The sequence below is a fragment of the Anguilla anguilla genome, chromosome 14 (assembly GCF_013347855.1).
Source record: "Anguilla anguilla isolate fAngAng1 chromosome 14, fAngAng1.pri, whole genome shotgun sequence".
Lineage (NCBI taxonomy): Eukaryota > Metazoa > Chordata > Actinopteri > Anguilliformes > Anguillidae > Anguilla > Anguilla anguilla.
Genome location: NC_049214.1, coordinates 23,050,690 through 23,072,058, shown reverse-complemented (window position 1 = coordinate 23,072,058; position 21,369 = coordinate 23,050,690). Strand labels below are relative to the sequence as shown.

At 45.7% G+C, this 21,369-nt stretch overlaps 1 protein-coding gene across 10 annotated transcripts in view; it reads right to left on the bottom strand.

The window, feature by feature from the left end:
* dnm1a (dynamin 1a) overlaps window positions 1-21,369 on the bottom strand; it is a 79,589-nt gene that overhangs the window by 50,960 nt on the left and 7,260 nt on the right. For all 10 annotated transcript variants that reach the window (XM_035392250.1, XM_035392254.1, XM_035392258.1 and 7 more), the window contains exons 2-5: window positions 6,675-6,748; window positions 4,120-4,269; window positions 1,382-1,585; window positions 660-758 (exon numbers count right to left, since the gene is read on the bottom strand). In XM_035392250.1, coding sequence (XP_035248141.1) covers window positions 660-758; window positions 1,382-1,585; window positions 4,120-4,269; window positions 6,675-6,748 — 527 coding nt within the window. The remainder of the gene's footprint in view (window positions 1-659; window positions 759-1,381; window positions 1,586-4,119; window positions 4,270-6,674; window positions 6,749-21,369) is intronic.

Below are 21,369 nucleotides of genomic sequence, written 5' to 3'. Positions count from 1 at the left end.
ATTTGGCACCGGTACCTTGCTCTTTGGTTCAGTAAGTTTTGTTGAATTATATTTCTTGAATTTTAAATGTTATCTGGACATTTTTAGTTAGCTACTTAGTGAAAATTGTTGAACTAGTTTTACTGGTCATTGCTAAATGGGCTAAAGTGAACTTAACTTTTAAAATTCAATAAGTATAATTTTAAAAAATTAAAAATCTTACGGTTGATGACGCATTTCCATAATTAACCCACATTTTTGTGTTTGTATGCTTTGTATGGCACTACAGAGATGTAAGTTTTTGTTTTTGTGTTTTCTTTTTGTTTTTATGTTTTGCAGAAGCCACAGCACAAAACCAACTTGATACGGCCCAAGCGGAAGAAAGATAAATTCACCAGATAAAAATGCATTAAAATAATTGAGCTCACTGTACACGTTCACTTCTGCAGCTATTTAGTGCTTTATTGGAAGACTGGCCCAAATGCATCCGACACTGCGTTCAAAAGCAACCTCCGGCATGTTTCTGCTGATGCCGCTGCATCTGATTGCTTACAGATATATGATGGCGTGCCCCAGGGCTCCATTCTTGGCACTGTTTTTTTAGCATTAGCATGAATGATGTTGATCTGCATGTAACTGATTCTCGTGTGCATTCCGAGCGGACGGCGCTGTTCCCTCACCTCTGCGCAGCGGCAGCAGCTTGTTCTCCAGGATTTCCCGAGCGTCTGTCCCCTCGTCCATCAGGTCCAGCTTAGTGATCACACCGATAGTGCGCTGACCTGTCCTCACACACACAAAAGAGCACACACACACACACACACACGTATACACACATACATACACACGCACGTATACATACACACATGCACACACACATACATACACACGCACGTATACATATACACATGCACACACGCATACATACACACACACGTGCACAGACACACACACATGCACGCACATATACAGACACACACATATGCATACACACATGCACACACACAAGTATACACACATGCACACACATATGTTTGATTGTTAGGTGAGACACAGCACAAGTAGCATTTTCATTCAATTTTCATAACTTTCTGTGACATTATATCTGCCATGTTTTCATTGAAACCCATTTAATAAGCATTTGAGCACCAGTTCAGCACTCCCTCTCTCTGTAAACAGAATCACACAGATAGCGGTGTGCAACAAGTTTTTATTTCATACCCAGCTCCCCTACACCAAGCCCCGCTCACCCTGAGCCCCGCCCACACCAAGCCCCTCCCACCCTGAGTCCCGCCCACTCTGCAGCCCACCCATCTCCCCCATCCTGAGCCCTGCCCACTCTGCACCCCACCCTGAGCCCCACCCACCCTGAACCCTGCCCACCCCCCGAGCCGCTCGCGCTCACCTTGCTGGTCCACTTCTTTGGCGATCTTGAGGGCGTCGGAGTTGGCGAGATCTGAGTTGGCGGGAGACACGGCCAGCAGCAGGCAGTTCTCCTTGGTCACAAACTGCATCAGCATCTCCCTGATCTGGTGCTCGATATCGGCGGGTTGGTCCCCCACTGGCACTTTGGTCATCCCCGGCAAGTCCACAAGAGTCAGGTTCAAGACTGTGGGGGTGGGGGGGTGGGCAGAGAGGAAGAGGAGAGGAGGAAGAGGAGCAGAGAGGGGCAGAGATAGTAGGGGTAAGGGAGGGTAGAAGGAGAGATGAAAAAGATCATCTTCTAAAGTTGTGGTTTACAGAATGTCTTCTAAAGTTGTGGTTTACAGAATGTCTTCTAAAGTTGTGGTACAGAATGGCTAATCTGGCAGGAGTGAGTGGAGGGACCTAGGAGCAGGGTGTTTTAAAATGGCTACGGTAGATAAATGTTTGCTGGAATACATCTTCAATCGCCACCGAAAGAGAAAGACGATACATTTTTCAAAGCCGATTACCCCAGAGATGATTACTTGTTCGTTTGTAGTTTGTTGAGTAGTACTTGCACTTAGCGCCCCTAACAGAGATGTGTGGAATTGCCGTGTTGTTGTGTGTGTTGTGTAGAGTATATAAAAGGCTGTTGTGTGTGTTGTGTAGAGTATATAAAAGGTTGTTGTGTGTGTTGTGTAGAGTATATAAAAGGTTGTTGTGTGTGTTGTGTAGAGTATATAAAAGGTTGTTGTGTGTGTTGTGTAGAGTGTGTAAAAGGCTGTTGTGTGTGTTGTGTAAAGTATTTAAAAGGTTGTTGTGTGAGTTGTGTAGAGTATTTAAAAGGCTGTTGTGTGTGTTGTGTAGAGTATGTAAAAGGCTGTTGTGTAGAGTATTTAAAAGGCTGCTGTGTGTGTTGTGTAGAGTATGTAAAAGGCTGTTGTGTAGAGTATTTAAAAGGCAGTTGTGTGTGTTGTGTAGAATATGTAAAAGGCTGTTGTGTGTGTTGTGTAGAGTATGTAAAGGGCTGTTGTGTGTGTTGTGTAGAGTATGTAAAAGGCTGTTATGTGTGTTGTGTATAGTATGCAAAAGGCAGTTGTGTGTGTGATGGGCAGAATATATAAAAGGCTGTTGTGTGTGTTGTGTATAGTATGCAAAAGGCAGTTGTGCGTGTTGTGCAAAGTATGTAAAAGGCTGTTGTGTGTGTTGTGTAGAGTATCTAAAAGGCTTAACACCTCATATAGCATGTGCTCCAACTGGCTCAGTTTCCATAACTCACCACATTATATTCTGGTGTATGACTCTAGTTAGTTCACAGTTTGTGACAATTTACAGCAGGGATCATCAACTCTGGCCCTCAAATCCAAATCCAGCCCTGGTTTTCTTTTCTCCTGGGTAATTAGTGCTACTGATTGGCCAGACTGTCTTCACACCTGACTCCCAGGCAAAGGGAGGGTGGAAAACCAACAGTTCTCAGCCCTCAAGGACCGTGAGTTGCTGGACCCTGACTTACAGTAATTTACAGCAAGAATACTTTATGGAATATCAGATTTCATTGACTTCTTTCACTGCTGGGGTTGACCACCAGTGAGGATTTCCAACAGCCAATGGAAAGCAGGCATGTAATAAAACTGCTGCCTCCTTCCTCCTCAAAGCTGCATCACTGCCCCTCCCCCAACAATATAACAGTCATATTCAGTAAACTCTAGAGATGTGCTTCTAAGATCCCTACACCAGATAGATGTCCTGTGGCAGCACCATGCTCATGCCCGTGCTCATGCTCATGCCCATGCTCATGCTCATGCCCATGCTCATGCCCATGCCCATGCTCATGCCCATGCTCATGCTCATGCCCATGCTCATGCCCATGCCCATGCTCATGCCCATGCCCATGCTCATGCCCATGCCCATGCCCATGCCCATGCTCATGCCCATGCCCATGCTCATGCTCACCCCTATGATTGTAATCAAGCCTGTGCCCGTGCTTTTTTGTATGATTGTGCTCATGCTCATGCCCGTGCTCATGCCCATGCTTGTTTGTATGATTGTGCTCATGCCCATGCCCATGCTCATGCCCATGCCCATGCTCATGCCCATGCCCATGCTCATGCTCATGCTCATGCCCATGCCCATGCTCATGCCCATGCCCATGCTCATGCTCATGCCCATGCCCATGCTCATGCCCATGCCCATGCTCATGCTCATGCCCATGCCCATGCTCATGCCCATGCCCATGCCCATGCCCATGCTCATGCCCATGCCCATGCTCATGCTCATGCCCATGCCCATGCTCATGCCCATGCCCATGCTCATGCTCATGCTCATGCCCATGCCCATGCTCATGCCCATGCCCATGCTCATGCTCACCCCTATGATTGTAATCAAGCCTGTGCCCGTGCTTTTTTGTATGATTGTGCTCATGCTCATGCCCGTGCTCATGCCCATGCTTGTTTGTATGATTGTGCTCATGCCCATGCCCATGCTCATGCCCATGCTCATGCTCATGCTCATGCCCATGCCCATGCTCATGCCCATGCCCATGCTCATGCTCATGCCCATGCCCATGCCCATGCTCATGCCCATGCCCATGCCCATGCTCATGCCCATGCTCATGCTCACTCCTATGATTGTAATCAAGCCTGTGCCCGTGCTTTTTTGTATGATTGTGCTCATGCCCGTGCACAATGGACCACAATTGTGCTAGTGCCCGTGCATGCGGTCACGCTCGTGCGCGCGTACCGTTCGGAGAGTAGACCCGCAGGTTGATTGGCACCGGGGAGATGCCCTTGTTCTGCCCGGTGACCCGGTCCGTCTCCGCCTCGATCTCCTGCCGCACCTCGTCGAAGTCCGTGAACTTCTTCCCCTTACAGTGCAGGAACTCAGCATACTCTGCAGAGAGGGGGAGAAAACACAAGAGAGTGAGGAGAGAAAGAGGAGAGGAGACAGAGGGATGAAAAATGGAGAGAATGGGGTTATCAGAGAACAGCACTCTTTATCCTGGAAGCGTAACGACCGAACAGCTCAGTGACACTGCCACTAGGTGGCAGCGTTGGCAAGATTCTGGCAAGTCAACTGAAAAAAAGGAAGAATAGAAAAAAAGAAAAAGGAAAAAAAACAATGTTGTTCTGGCATTCTCTGCTCTGCAGTCTCCAGCACCAGGGAGAGGCAAGAGAAACCCGTCTATGGCCTCTATGAACAGGAACAGAAGCTGCACCCATGTCATACATATGACCTCTACGAACAGGACCAGAACCTGCAGCCGTGTCGTATGTATGGCCTCTATGAACAGGACCAGAACCTGCAGCCGTGTCATATGTATGGCTTCTATGAACAGGACCAGAACCTGCATGACCCCCAGGTAGCACATCAGTGGCAGAACAGCAGTGCGTTAGAGAGCTGAAGGAACCAGGCTAACTAAGGCACCCGCTTGTTGGACACTGTCATATATACAACCTACACTTAATACTTACATTTCATTATAACAGAAGCTTTTATGCAGAGAAATTCAAGTGCACACTGAACATGCATTTGCACTTTAGACATTCAGCAGGTAATATTTTCCAGAGCAACTTAAATACACAGAATACATTTTTTTACATACAATCCATTCATGGAGCTGGATATATGCTGATGCAATTCAGATTAGGCACCTTGCTCAGGGGGTGCGACAATTAGGACCAATAACCTTTGAGCCATAAGCACAGTTCCCTAACATGACATATGATCCCACTGAGGGTAGTGTATTCGAGCCGTTAAGTCCACAGTAACAGGGCAACAGCATTAATTAGAGCATTTGCCTGAATGAAGTGGCTGAAGATTACAAAATTTTAGAACAGATGGAGCTTAGCCTGAACTGTGCCAGCAAAACACATTCAGCTACAAAAATGATAAATTATGAGACATCTGAGTTGTCCTACATAAAGGAATCCATTTGCCGGATAGCCAATGGATTTGCATAGACTGACAGATAATGTACAGTATCCATTGCAGTAATCTGTGCACTTGTTGTTTAGAATCATGACATGGCAAAAAAAAAAAAATCATTTACCTTCATTATTTCTGAAGGAGCTCATTAGTGTGCTTAAAATGACTGTTAAATACATCTACAGAGCTTCAGTTCAGTACCATTTGAACAGGTCCACTCAACAGCACATAAAATACAGTGCATTAGTGCCTGTTACCTTAGATTATTCTTCTTTCAGTTACAACCTTTTCAAATTTACTGCTGTATCTACTAAACAGTGGGAAAATAAAATCTGCACTCAGTATAGTGATAATTCCCAACCTTTTTTTTACTTCTGAAGAAAGGGGGCCACAAAACAGGAAGTGACTCTGCAAAACATCCAGGCTAGTCCTGCTATTTTGTTTTATCTCAGAAACGCTGTTCTTCATCCTCAGCCAGCAAAAATCAGCACAGGCCCAGCGGGAGGAATTCTATCTGCAGGAAGTGCCAGCGTCCTATACAGGGGCTGGCCATGTTCCTGGCTCCATACACACACACACTCCCCCACCCACACACACACATGCACACACACAATCACACACACTCATACACACACACACACACAAACACACACAATCACACACACTCATACACACACACACACACACACACAAACACACACAATCACACACACTCATGCTCAGACACAGTCACACACACAACCACACACACACACACACTCTTCACACACACACACAATCACACAGACAAACGCTGGGCAAAGTGCCCATAGCCTGCGAATAAGGGTGCTGCCAGCAAGAGCTGGGGGGCGGGTGCAGTGAAGGACCTCAGTGCTGATCACAAAATGGAGGGGGGGGGGGGGCAGTAAGGTGTGGGATTACAGAGTCTCCTGAATTTATTGAAGTTTTACATTTTGTTTCAGGACACAAATTTACAGAAACTCCTTCTGGTATTACGTTATCGCAACCTGCTCAAATGGTTTTCTCCACAAAAATGTAAATCTGTATTAAATTGATGTCTAAACTGGGGGGGGCGGGGGGGGGAGGGGGGGTATAGACATCAATGGCAAAGGAGGTACAACCCTAACCACTTACTCCAAGCCCATGTTCAAATGTACAAAATGTAACAATGCGATGTATTTTATACAATAACTACTCAAGGACTACTGAATCACAAGGCATCAAAACAGGCAACCTGACTTGACCACAATTACAAGCGAAGTAAGTACATATTTATAACTCTGGCACTGTTTAACTGCTGGTAAAGTATTCACCCATGCAGTACGCACAGTGCCCTGCGGGGGGCGAGCTCCTGTTCAGAGCAGCCTTACCTGTGGGGCAGTGGATCAGCTGAAGGACCAGGGGGCGGCGGGTGACGATGCCAGAGCCACGAGGCAGGAAGTCCCTGCACAAACACAGGAAACAGGAAGCGTAAGGACTGAGAGAGGCAGACCTGAGACTCACCTGAACTGAGACGCACCTCAGAATCTGAGTCATACCTGAGACACACCTGAGATACACCTGAGGCACACCTGAGACGTATCTCACACACACATCACACACGCCCCTGACATACCTGAGACACATCTGAGACGTATCTCACACACACATCACACACGCCCCTGACATACCTGAGACACATCTGAGACGTATTTCACACACACATCACACACGCCCCTGACATACCTGAGACACATCTGAGACGTATCTCACACACACATCACACACGCCCCTGACATACCTGAGACACATCTGAGACGTATCTCACACACCCATCACACACGCCCCTGACATACCTGAGACACATCTGAGACGTATCTCACACACACATCACACACGCCCCTGACATACCTGAGACACATCTGAGACGTATCTCACACACCCATCACACACGCCCCTGACATACCTGAGACACATCTGAGACGTATCTCACACACACATCACACACGCCCCTGACATACCTGAGACACATCTGAGACGTATCTCACACACACCCTGACACAACGGAGACACCAACAGAAACCAACATTCATATTTTGAGTTAAAGTTAAAGTGTCTGCATTATCAAATTCTTGCTTTTGTAAAGGTGCTGTCTTCAGAGTTTTGCAAGTGATATCATTTGTTAATGTTTGAAAATTGTGCACATTTTTCATATTTTCACACTGAAATCCCACCCGGAAAAAAAAAAACGATTTCATCCTTTATTCAGCCAGGTAAGGCGAGTGAGAACATTTTACAACAATGACCAAGGAGTTCAGCCAATAGATAGATAAGGGTGGGACGGGGGAAAGGTTGGATGCTCCTGTGTTATGGACGAATCTGTCCATTCAGCACCTGTGGTGTTTGGGTTACCTGGCAGACCTGAAGTACCATGGACAGCACCGGCCCCCATCCAAGGCAGGGCAGCAGCTGTGGCTCAGTCCCAACCATCACCACTGCCACCATTGCTAGCTCAGGAATGGGCCTGTATAAAGGCCCTGGAGAGAGGAGATCTGGCTAACCAAGCAATGGGCCTGGGTGTGTATGATGTCTAATCCTGTCTCCGATAATTATTTGTTAGTTCCAGTCTGTATATTATTCACGATTCAAATTACTTGCGTTCGCTAACTGAACAAAGTCGTCAGATACCCTTCAGCCGTTTAAAAATTCATAGGGAATTTCGCCCGGTACGACCTGCTTAAGATGTTCCTCTCCGATGAACCGTGAAAGCAGCTGGGAGACGCCTGAGCTTTAAAAAGCGACGAAAATGACGACAGGCACGGCGAGAACTTCACTGTCGGGCTCGTGACCTCCTACATTTCAGCCGAAGCAGAGAACGTCAGTCGCGGCTTTACCCCTCACTTAAACATGCTCTGACGCGCACCCCTTGAGTTTACTATTGACCTAGCAAATGTCGCTTTATTATACAACTGGAATTCTTTAAATAATAAGGACTTTATTTTGCAACATACAGGCTAAGACAGGCTATTGTGAGTGACTAGCATTGACCACATATACAGTATACTGAAACATGGTATATATTTTGTAACGTCGTTTTGCACTATATTCCGCAATTTTTGAACTAAGTACACGAGTCTCGATAATGAGTATGTATGAAACGTATATTTAAATGCATTTCTTTAACCTTCCTTTAACCATTTAATGTATTTTCATATTTTCAAGCTGTTTGTGTGATACTGACAGTTTTGTTACAGGGCATGGTTAACCGAAAAGGACCGTGTTGACAATCAGATTTAGGGAATAATTAAGGGTTCGGATGTACACCTTTTGTCAGAATCTGATCTGGACAATGGGGTTAACATCCCTGCTCTTTCAAAGCATGCCACAGCTTAAGTTCTCATCCAAAGCGTGATCGCTTCTACAGCGCGAAGGCCACAATCACTGCTAGGATTCTGTGTTTCTGCAGGGATTTCTGTTTGAGAAGAGCACCCCCTGCTGGCCTGATAATATCTCTTTTTCTGTTGGTCTCTCCTATCTAAGTGCTGACTGAGCTCAAGCCTGCATAGATTCAGTAGTTTTACACAGGAAGAAGGGTAGAGAGCAGCACAGCTGCTATGAGCAGAGATCCGGAACCTTCTCTGTGCTTTAGGCCGTCTCCACGTTCCCGCTCCTCACCCTGTTCTCCATGTTCCCGCTCCTCACCCTGTTCTCCATGTTCCTGCTCCTCACCCTGTTCTCCATGTTCCCGTTCCGCTCCCCGTTTCCCATGTTCCCGCTCCTCACCCTTTTCTCCATGTTCCCGCTCCTCACCCTGTTCTCCATGTTCCCGCTCCGCTCCCCGTTCCCCATGTGCCTGCTTCGCGTTCCGTCTCCATTGCTCCATTTTTTTTTAACGGGGTGACGTTAGTGGATCGATAATTAGGCCTGTGATAACGAGCCCGCGTTTCATTCAGAAAAAAAGACGCTCAAATTAATCACACGCTCTGGTGACCCACCCAGTTGTGTGAAAATTTTCATGCCCCCCCTCAGGGACGTGAAAATTAATTGGGGAGAATCTGACAAGAAGCCGCCGCACAATCGCTGCCACAGAGTAACTATGGCAACCCTGGTTAAAATGTTCCTCAGGAGTCATGAGGCATTTCTCTAATTCTGTAATAGCTGTAATGGCAGATACTGGGCCCAATTTTTTCTTACCACTGTGTGTTCCCTTCCTGCCCTTTTTTATGTGGGGGGGGGGGGGGGGGGCAGGTTCAAGCCCTGTCTTTTCCAATTGTCCTATTTTTCTGTGAAGCCTCTTTGTGACAGTGTCTTCGGAAAAAGCATCTTACAAATCGTCTTGACTTTGAATTATATTGAACTGAATTATATTGAACTGAATTAAATTGAGCTGAATTGAACTGAACTTAACTGAACTGAACTGAACGAGCTGAGAATATCTCCCTGGTGCTTTAATGGTGGAAGCGCATGCAGAGGAACCCTTTGTGAAGTCCTAACCTCCTGCCATACCTCCGGCTTCCCCATTTCAAAAGAGAAACAGCGGGGACGGCCCCGTGCTGTCAATCAAAAACCAACGGGGCTGCACGTCCCATGGGGAAAGAGATGGGATGACCTGGAAACAGGCTGGCCTGACGTACTCTCATTCTGAGCCAAAATGGAGGACGGAGGAGCAGCTCTGCCCAGAGCTGGACTCCCGCTCAGTATCGCAGGAGCCGTGCCCAGCCAGCCTGGCCGTGTCACAGCCGTGTCGGCATGGTTACACACAAGCCTTTCACCGGGGCGCCTGCCGTACCCGTGCTCACTTCAGGAACACAAACGCATTCTGGAACTGGAGCTAATAGCCCAGCACTCTGGCTCAAATTTAATGTCAAATGAAGGGATTATAAACGTAAGAGTATTTCTGTCTTTTCCTCTCCAGTAAGACTCCCTCAGTGTCTCTCCTGCGTGCCTCAGCCTGTTCTTACAGTCGTGTGCGTGTGAGTGCACGGCTGTGTGCGCTAACATGAACATGCTCGCCACCATTTCTCCCTCTCTCTCTCTCTCTCTCTCTCTCCCTCTCTCTCTCTCTCTCCATCTCCCTCTCTCCCTCTCTTTCTCTCGCTCTCTCTCTCTCTCTCCATCTCCCTCTCTTCCTCTCTCTCTCTCTCTCTCTCCCTCTCTTTCACTCTCTCTCTCTCTCCCTCTCTTCCTCTCTCTCTTCCTCCCTCTCTCTCTCTCTCTCTCTCTCTGCTAATCCGGTAAACTACACAATAATAACAGGTGTCGATTCATCTCAACAATCGGATTAAAACTTTTCCTTCCTCCTCTGGAACGCCAGTCCCATATTCTTCCTTTCTTTCCTTTTTTTGTTCTTGCGATCAAAAGAAAAATAAAGCCATTGTGCTCGCTTCCCTCGCTCCAAAGGCTGTGGCCTCTGCCGTCCCTGCGGCCCTTACTGGGGGGGAAGAAAGCGGAGGGGGGGGGGGGGTCGGGCAGTCCCCTCCCGAACACTGCGCGGTCTAATGTGCGTAATGGAGAATCATATACAGCAGGACCAGGCCTGAGAGCAGGACCCCAGCAATCCTCCTCAGACCCCAACCAACTCATTTTTGTCCCCTGTAGGGGACATGAGTCTCTCATTGTAATCTCTCTCTTGCACTACAAGCGACATGCAATAAAAATAACATTATATTTTAAAAAAATATTTTCACAGTAAAATGTTTTTGTCATCCAAGACACTGGTATCATGTAAAAAAAAAAATCTAATACTTAAACCTTCTTTCTTGCATGGTCTCAGGAAGATATCATGGTGTGCAGTCAGTAAAGCAGATACTACTACTCAACCATTTCAAAGCATAGATCACAGATTTACACATTCCCTGATTGATTATGCATGTCTGGATGGGGCACACCCAGTAAAAAGGTATGAAAAAGAGCCCATAAAGATACATTTGTCACTGCAGTGGTGCGCTATGGGTACATACAACTACATTCCTAGCCAACAATAGATAATTCATTTGAACGTTTTTTACTTGTATAAGGAACTTATTAGCACCCAAATATAACATTATTGTACTTCCAGGGTACATCTGGGAAATGTATTCCCTAAAGTACAAAAATGTACCTCCAATGTACCTTTATTTCTGAGAGGGGGTAGTGGTGTACCCCACGGTCCAGTGTTGGGGGATCCTGACCCTGTCACTGTGGGGCGGTGGGCGGCAGCCCCTGAATAACTGGCATTAGTGACCCCCAGGGCCAAAAATTACTGGGTCTTGCAAATATATTCTTAAAATGTCCATTAAAACAGAGGGAATTTATGTGCTTTAATGGCCTGTGAAAAACATTGCAAAGGCTCACAGCACGTCTGTGGAGCTGACAAAGGATTTAAGATGGAGGTGTTTGCTGACTTGTATACCGATCAAAAATGATTGAAATAGGTGGTTTCTGCAAAAAGGCTTAGTGAAATGTGGTGAGTGGTGAGCTGAAAATTGGTGGGGGCGCAAAACTTTCCTTTAAACTAATCGTTGATCTCAAACTGTTTTAATTAATTTTCAGTGATTAACAAGCATGCAAACGATCTGACTAATCACTTAGAAAGTGACACACAGCTTCTTCGCATTGTGTTAGGGAGATTAAATGATAAATGATTTAATCACTAAGCAGTGGCGGAAACTTCCCCTGATTTTCCTTGAGTATCAATACAATTAATCCACAAAATAGGCTACTCAATACTATCATATATAGCCAGCTCTCCCCAAATAGGCAGTTTTAGCGAGTTGCCTAGGCCTTATAGCCTACATTTATTTTCATTTGCAGTACGAAATTGTGCACATTTTTAATCAAAATTATTCCCGATTACATGCACTTCTTTCTCCGCACTCTTATTTATGGCAAATATCTGCAATGCGTAGATTGTAACCAATCTTGAAGTGCAGGTTTTGTTTTTGCTGGTTATTCTGAAAGCTAACACGGTAGATAACAGACTGGTGTATCTTGTTTGTTAAGTGTAGACTACTTGGTGATTAAAACTGATTTTTAATGGATAAATTGATTTTATGATTTAATCCCCCTAACACGGTATGAAGACGCTGTGTGTTAGGCTACTTGCCATTTGATTAGTCTGATTGTTGGCACGCTTGATAATAAAGGAAAATTAATGAAAACAGGTTGAGATCAATGATTAGTTTATAGGAAAGTTTTGCGCCCCTCCAATTTTCAGCTCACCAGTCGTTGCTGGACTTTGGTCCTTTTTTAATACAGAAAATGCCATTCCATCTTATAAAATATGGATTCATTGTGCCTGGACCTATAATAGGGTGACTGGGGAGAAGTAAATGTCCCTGGCTGCATCTCAACCCCGTGACACTCGGGTGCTGAATTTGGCCGTATTTTGGGCCGACGGAAACAGGACAAAGACACCAGGCGTCCCACAGAGTCATGCTGACCCAGACGGCCACTCGTTGCTATGTTCAGAACACCTGCCCGACAACGTGCATGGCAACAAACAGTAACCTGGAAACGGGGTCATCTACGAGAAGAAAGGCTTTTTACCTTAGATGCAATGCAGTACTATCTGTCTGTTCATAATTATTAAATCTTTTTCAAACTCTTAAAAACCTCTTGCCCTCATGAGCGGCCATTGAGAAGGAAATGATACGCTCCAGCAAACTGATGATCTCTGTGAACAGCTGCTTTTCCTAAGTGCCTGGGTGCTCACAAACTGAAAGCTTTTGGAGATTCAAAAGCTTTTGTAGAGGTGAAGCTTTTGGAGAGTCAAAATTTGAATAGAGCCTGCAAGTTTCAAATTCAGCTTTTAACTGAACTAAAAAGGAATACTAAAAACCTTGAATTTGAAATGGATCCATACAAGTTAAAGTTTTCTGAAATTCAGATTCAAATCACGGTATTCTGATTTAAAGGTTTGCATACTAATTCAAAATATGAAATATAAATTCAATGTAATTCAATTTCAAAACTTTATATACAGTTTAAAATGATGAAATACAAACTCAGATTTATTTAATTCCAATTCAGTTGTCTGGGGGCACAAGAGTTGCACCATGCATGCCCTGCTTTTAGTGAAGCTCCGCCTCCTGCTCCCATTCCCTCAACTCTACTGTCCCTGAGGGACTCCCTCTATGGGACAGATGGCAGAGACTGCTGGTCCCTACAACACCCCTTCCTCCTCACACACACACACACATGCACGCACACACTCAAACACACTCATACACACGTGCACAGTCATACACACACACACATACATGCACGCACACACATACACACACACGCACACACTCATACACACACGCTCACACTCATACACACACATGCACACTCATACACACACACATACACACATGCACACTCACTCATGCACACATATACACATACACACACGTACACACACACACACACACACACACAGGCGTAGATTTTGGGGGGGACGCAGGGGATACGTCCCCCTCAATATTTAGAACACGTGCATTTGTCCCCCCCAATAAAAACATGAAAGGACTTTTATTTCCACCATAAATTGATGCAGAAAAGGCACAAATTGGTGCATAAAAATTCACCAGAATGCAGTAAATGAAGTGATTGACACTCAAAATTTCCTGGGGGAGGACCCCCAGACCTCCCGCTTAATGTGTCCCCCCAATGTTCAAACGAAACCTAGGCCACTGCACACATACGCACACACACGCACACACACACACACACACACACACACACACACACAAAAACCTGACCATATGGCCTAGCCATACGGACACAAGCAGGCACAAGCCCTCCCCCCCATCATTGTAAACTCCATTGATCAGGCCTCTTGTCCGTAGGCAGTTCAGGGCTGAGCCCAGCAGTGCTGAACAAGGGGAATTTAAAACCATATTCAAATGAGTGTGAAAGAAAGGAACCACGCAGCCTTATCTCCCTCAGCCCCGATCCTGGAGGCCCGCAGGGTCTGCCTGTTCTTCTTTTCACCTTGAAACCAATCACCAAAACAAACCAATCCAAACTCTGGAAGTCAGGTGAGGTGAGTAAACTGTCCAATGAACTGCTTTAATTGATAAATTAAGAGCTGAGTACCGTGATCCAGCAGACCCTGCAACCCAGTTACTCAAATCAAGGTCCTCCAGGGCCATAAGCTGCTGGTCTCCCACCCTCCCTTTACCTGGGAGTCAGTCATGAATACAACCTGGCCAATCAGTAGCAGCTATTGTTCAGTTAATTACCTGGAAGAAAAGAAAACCAGGGCTGGATTTGGACATTGAGGGCCCGATTTGAATATCCATGCCCTATGGTAATGCAGAACCAGAACCACTGCTGCAGGTCCATTAATGGCTCATAATTAGCTGCTTCAGCTGGAATAAAACCGCTAGAGAAACACTCTTTGGATCCCAGGGCTTCTGGGTCTTCAGCCCAATTAGATTTGATGGCTTCATATAAAAAGGCATTGACTGCGACCAAACCCACAGCACCATTTTGCCTCACATATGTTCCAGTATTTACCCTCCATTTAGACCTTTAGCATGATGGTTTGAGCTGCATAAGTCTGCATTCAGGTGTAGGTAACAAACAACGTCCATGCTAACTCACCAGCATCATGGCCGATAGTAGTCATCAGTGCAATAATCTTAACAACATGAAGTTAGATGTCATAGTAGGTGCAAGAGGGACATGGGAAATGTAGTATAATTAGGAAGCAAATGGGTTAGGGGATTTGGTGCTAGCATAGGTAGCACGGGTACAGCTAGTACACCCATGTTAAACCTTTACAGATGAGCACAGGGTGAGCCGAGGTGCAGTTCACAGACATTTTCAGACAGTGCCAGAAGATGGGCAGTGACCCTGCTGTCGTGTGGAAATAAAATGTTTTTGATTCATGTCAAAACAACACAAGTGCATCTGAAATAATTCACTGCACGTAACAGAACCCGTGTTTCATTCTTACTGGTGAGGTCAGTTGAAACTGTGTCATATCGATAAGTAGCGTTTTTTTTTCTTTCTAAGACTCATTTCGTGACTCACTTCCCCACCCCCTCCCACACCCCCTAGAGGGCTCCTGAGCCCACAGGTCTGTGAGTGAAGCCACACATCCTCCGACGAGGTCACCTGGCATCGCCTGGCCGCTAGTGGGCGTAATAAAAAATTTTTAAAAAGACTATTTACACGTCGGATTTTTAATCTGAACGGCTATCAAATTGTGTTTCCTTCCGGTCGCTTCACTAGCTATCCCAACATGCCTTGCAGAGGCAAATAATCGCTTAAATCCTTATTGAAAATGAACGGAGGCGATATCATCATCTGACAAGCATCTTCCTGCCTGCAAACCGTGGCAGAAAATAAATCAGAACAAAATGAACAGACGGAGATGATTTCTGAATCTGACTCTGAGACATAATACAACCCTGATAGATACTTCTGCCATTACAGTCTGTTTAAACAGGAAGTAGAAAACAAGATATCTACGGGATTTCAGACGGCGTGTTTAGCCAGGAGATCACCAACGAGGTTTTCTCTCCTGACAGGACTCGTCATAATGAATAATGGACACCGGGGCGGGTGATTCCCCCTGTAAAGCAGAGTACTATGTCTCATTCACGGAGCCGGAGTGACAGCGAGCTCATTCGGCGCGATCGTGTCAGGTTGGGCGCCGAACCGGCGGAGCCCTACAGCCGTTTTACGTGCGCTGAACATCACGAATCGCACGTAGTCCGGCTTCTGCTCCGATCGAGGAACCGAAGTCATAGCCCGGAGAAGCCAGCGCACTGTCACAGACACAGCGGAGTCCTGTCACAGGGACATCGCTAGGTCTGGCCTTGCCCCTACACGTCACCGGTGGTGAGATATATTTAATTGCGGGGGAGGGATGTAGTCAACTGCAGCTGCATCACGTGAGTGTGGTCGCTGTGTAGTATAATGGATTTATAAGAATATACGATTTATAACGCGTAGGCCTATACGCGTTTTGAGTTCTAAACGTTGTCGGTTCAATTCCCAGTTAGGACACTGCTGTGGTACCCTTGTTCAAAGTGGTTAATCTGAATTGCTTCAGTATGTATCCGGCTGTGTAAATGCACGCAATGTAAAAAAAAAAAAAAAACACAAGAGTTGCTCTGGATAAGAGTCTGCTAAAAGCCAGCAATGCAATGCGTGGGTAATGCTAATGCGTACAGGGAGGAAGAAGGGAAAAGGGTTAGGCAAACAAAAAAAGAATATTGAGAGTCTGAAGAAACTTCAGCTCAGGTACAGAATATACTGAATACCAAAAACACTAAACTACCGTGCACATTTGATTTCTCCACCAAAAAAATCAGGTTCAGTGAGAGAACATTGATTGAGTCCTTCAATCACAAAAGACACAGTGAGGGGTTAATGGCTTTGCCCGGTTCACAGTAAATGCGGGCCAGCAGATTACAGTCACAGCCACAGACAGTGCCGGGTTCGCTAAATAACCCGTAGACACACAGATTAGAGGTGTAGCCTAGTACCAGCCAATGAGAGTATCCATTCTTCGGTATCAAGTGGTTGACAGATTAGATCCATGCTGAGAGCCAATCAGATCTCTTTCTTACTGTATGTGGCCAGAACTCACTCAGATTGGACTCCTACACAGCAGCGTCTTCATCACTGCATCACTATAAAATCCCCGTTTCAGAGCACAATGTCCTGCTCTTTCTCTTAATTCTTCTAGGGACTGAGTTCCCAAAGCAAGTGTAACAACGAACAACAACAGTAATTACAAAAAAATCAAGTCTACACCCTATTAACTAATATTCACATATCATACACACATACAACATAAACAACAACATACGCATACTGCCGTATTTATGTCATATGATATACAATATGTATATCATATGACAACATTAAATAATGTTGACAATCATTGCACTTCTGTGTCGATGACAGGTACAAACAGCTACTGGGGCTGTGTGTCCTTCACCCAGTAGAATGGGCCATTATCAGGAAGTGTGGTGAAATTTGGAAGTACTGTTTTTATTTTTTTTAAAGGAGTCCTTGCGAATTTCAGTATGTTTATTGCAGTGTAGGAGGAAGTGTATTTCTGTCTCAACCTCACCTCTCTCACAGTGATTGCATGTCCTCTCCTCTGTGGTACCAGTCTCTCTCTCTCTGTCTCAATCGGTCTCTCTCTCTCTCTCTCTCTCTCTCTCTCTCTCTATCTCACTCTCTGTCTGTCTGTCTCAATCTGTCTCTCTCTCTCACTCTTGTTCATTCTGCAAATTTCTTCATTTTCTTAATTGTTTGTCATCTGCCTTCTTTTTAGAATCATGCATTGATCATTGCATTGTTTGACACGGACCGTGCCTCCCTCCACAAAATAATGTCCCCCTCACAACCAGCAGTGGCACACGGGGGCGTAACCTCAGCACACGGGCGAAACTGGAGGCCTGCGGGGACAAGGGCCCTGAGGGACCACCTTTCCCACTCTCCGGATGGGGGTAACCAGGCAACCAAGCAACCAGGCAACAGACCCTCCTGGAGCATCACAGCTGCCATGCGGCCAACCCACAGCCCTGCTCCCACTTCCCCCACTTACCCCCCTCCCACATCAACTCGAGGTCGATGTCACTCGAGGTCAATCCCGTCTCAGTCAGTGAACAGACTGCAGAATGAAGTGAAGTACTGGTGTAGAGACGGGCAGAAACACACTTTAAGCTTGAGGTTGCGGTATAAACGGTTCGGGTGAACGGTTCTCGCTCGTCCCGACCATTGAGCTTCTCCTCCCTAGCCCCCCAGTGGTGGAATGAACTCCCTGTCCCCCTACGAACCACTCAATCACTGCCCATCTTCTGCCGTGGTCTCTTCAGACTGTACCTGGACTAACTATCACTACTCTGCAGGGCACTCACAATCTAGGATCACTCTTATCAATTGTAACCTTCTATCTTGTCCTCTAGCACTTTCATGGTGCACTTGTATCTCCATCCAGCACTTATATTTCACTTGTATTATTATCTTAATATTGTAGCTCGTCGTCATGCCTCCTATTTGACTTTACCATAACTTTCTGACCCAGCCTATGCTTACTGTGTGAAATGGACTTAATGTGTTCATGGCTATGAATAACTGTTGCAAAATGGGTATTGTACGTTATCAGGCCTGTTTTTCGAGTTGCTCCAATGACCTTCAGCACTCATTGCATGCCGCTTTGGATAAAAGCGTCTGGCACATAGATGTGATGTAACGCAGTGTAAACAGGAAGGAACGCTCACACTAAGCGTCCCGGCTGAAGGAGGGCCAAAATCGCGCCGCAGTTCCGGCGGTTTCATTTCCTGATTTAACGATGTGGGCGGGTGAGTCACCACGGGACCGTGAGTGCGTATTCTGGGGAGCTCAAGGGGTGGGGCGGTTTGCACCCGCTGTCCAAAATGCGCCCCCCTCGTTGAATCTGCCCTGCTACGATTGGTCAGATTCAAAGCTGGAAAGTGGTCGGCTCCCCCCGTTTTTCCCCGCAACAGTATTGTTCGAGAGAAGCAGGAGGAGACGGATCTTGGTGGTTTATTTTGGTAGCGGGAGCCTTCTGTAAACTGTGACTATATTTATAGCAATATAAATAGCTCACTACAGCTCAGCACATATACGCTTCGACATTAAAAGGCTTAGTTTTATCCAAATTGTCATACATTATTCTTCCCCAAAAAACAGTTTTATTTCATTCTTAACAAGTACCTTTTCCAAAATGGCCACTGGCCTGTAATTCATTTAAACTTTCAGATGTCAAGAGAGAGTTAACACCTCAGCTGCAGTCAGCCGCACGCTCATGTCAGACTCTGACCAATCACAGCAGGGCAGACTCAGTGAGGGGCATGTCTGGGACGAAAGCGGGAGCAAGAAGGAAAACAGGTTGCAGGCTCGATTCCCATGATTAGCACTTACTGTTGTACCCTTGTGCAATATAGGAAACCTGAATTGCTTCAGTAAACATCCAGCTGTGTAAATGAACTGTGAGTAAACAATTTGTGTTCTGCAAATCACTCTGCATAACAGAGTCAGCTAAGTATCTAAAAATGTGAAACAGGGCCTATTTGACTCACAGGAGCTATCCAGGGTCCTGAAAACTGGATTTTAGATGGCAATAAAATAACAATGTAGTGCATTCGAGGTACCGATACACCGCAGTTAATATGAACAGATGCGTTCAAAATGGCGTCCTCATTTCCTGATATGAGCTACCCAGTTCATCTCTCCATAAGCCTCAGCACATGATCAAACACAGGAAAGTCACGCGCTCTGTGCTGGTGCGCAGTGAATCGGCACAGTGATATGTACACACAGTTAAGCCCTAAATGCAGAAAGCTCAGCTCCGGCACAGTGAATGCCTGGGTTTAGGCATAGGCAAAGCAAAAATACATCATCATCATTGAGAACAAAGCATGTTAGCAGCCTGTGTTTGCACAGCCTGGCTATCCTTTATTAAGACTGTTTCCTTTTTCATTCACCAACCCCCCTGCCCCCACCCAGCCCATGCCCATGCTGCTGCTGCTGTGATAATTGAGCACAACAGGAGCACAGGGTTCTGGGAAAGGAACCGGAGGAGGTGAATTTCTAGGACCTTTCCATCAACTGTAACTCCATCCAATAACAGTGAACCCTGGTCTATGGCACAGCAGTTCAAGCATCAATCAACAAGCTTGTGCCTGTGGCTCATTCACTTTAAGGAGAAACAGGGAAGCTGGTATTAACAGCGTGGTTTTAACCTTCAAGGTGTGAGATCACAAACATGTGACTAGAATGTTCTTAGCTGAACATTCTAATGCTGATGCAACAATCATTACTAGTAAATGAAACCAATGGAGGTCTAGAACACTGACTTAGAATTTTGAAAAAACATTCCAAAAAACATACTCTTCAAAGGATTAATCTGACAACAGTGTGTGGGACAACCTTTTTGTCTGTATTCAACAGCATTAGTCTGAGCTTGTGTGCAGTGTATGTTTACGCTGTTCAGATTCTGATTTGCAAGATGGCTGTTGAGCCAGAAGTCAAAGGTTGTGCAGCAGACAGTCAATGAATGGCAACTAAAGATGCCAAAAAAAAAAGTCAGAAGCCTGTTCTGGTGAGGCCGTGCCTGTATTGATCCCCACCCAAAACCGTCGGCAGGGAAAGCCTTTTGGTTTCCATGCAGATGGATTACAGGGTAAAGGGGAGGGGTCGGGTTCTGAGGCAGCATCAGCCATCCCTCCTCTGACTAATTGAGCCCTTGCTCTCTGTCACCACTGCTTTTCATTGCTGCTGCTGCAGCTGCGGGGACATGGTGACACAGCAGAGTAACGAAGGGGGAGGAGGAAGGACGAAGGACAGCCGAATCATCCAGCGAGGTGATTGGTCAGGACAGACTTGGTGCTGTGACAAAACTCAAATGAGCTTTGTAAAATATGATGTCACAATAGACGTTAATCACAGATAATCTTTCTACATTAAGATGTCATAATAGACAATTTAACCACAGATAGAAGCTATACAATATGAATGTCATAATAGATTCTTAATAGATCGCAGGACAATGATGTCACAAAAGACGCTTAATCACAGATGAACATTCTAAAAAATGACATCACAAACTACCCTTAATCACTGATGTACATTCTGCAATAGGCTGTCCAAATAAACACTTGTTTGACCCTTTTGGACCAAAACTTGCCATGGCTGAATTTCCCTGTCTCCCAAAACTTAAATTCTGAGGCATGACAAGAGCAATTGGCTGTAATAGGCCTATTTCACAAGATGGCGACCAAAACCGGATGTAGGGATACTTTGTTTCCGGTTACCGTTGCTACGGACGCAAGTCCATTTCTGACAGCGAAAAATTGAGCCTAAACAGCGACGTGTGTTCTCACAGTCCCTGATAGCTCTGCCAAAGTTCACTGTCCGATGTTATCCGCATTGTCGAAGCATTGCCAGTGAACGTTAAGCGGTCTAAACTGGACAAGGGCTATAAATTCTTTTTTGAGAAGTTTATATTCGGTTATGAAGGTAAGTATAGCACCTCAAACACCGACTTCGCGAGTTATTCAGAGTTTAAGCAGCTCATCTGTACTCTTTGCGCGGTTTGGAGAAGTGTCTCAGGTTGTAAACAGGAGC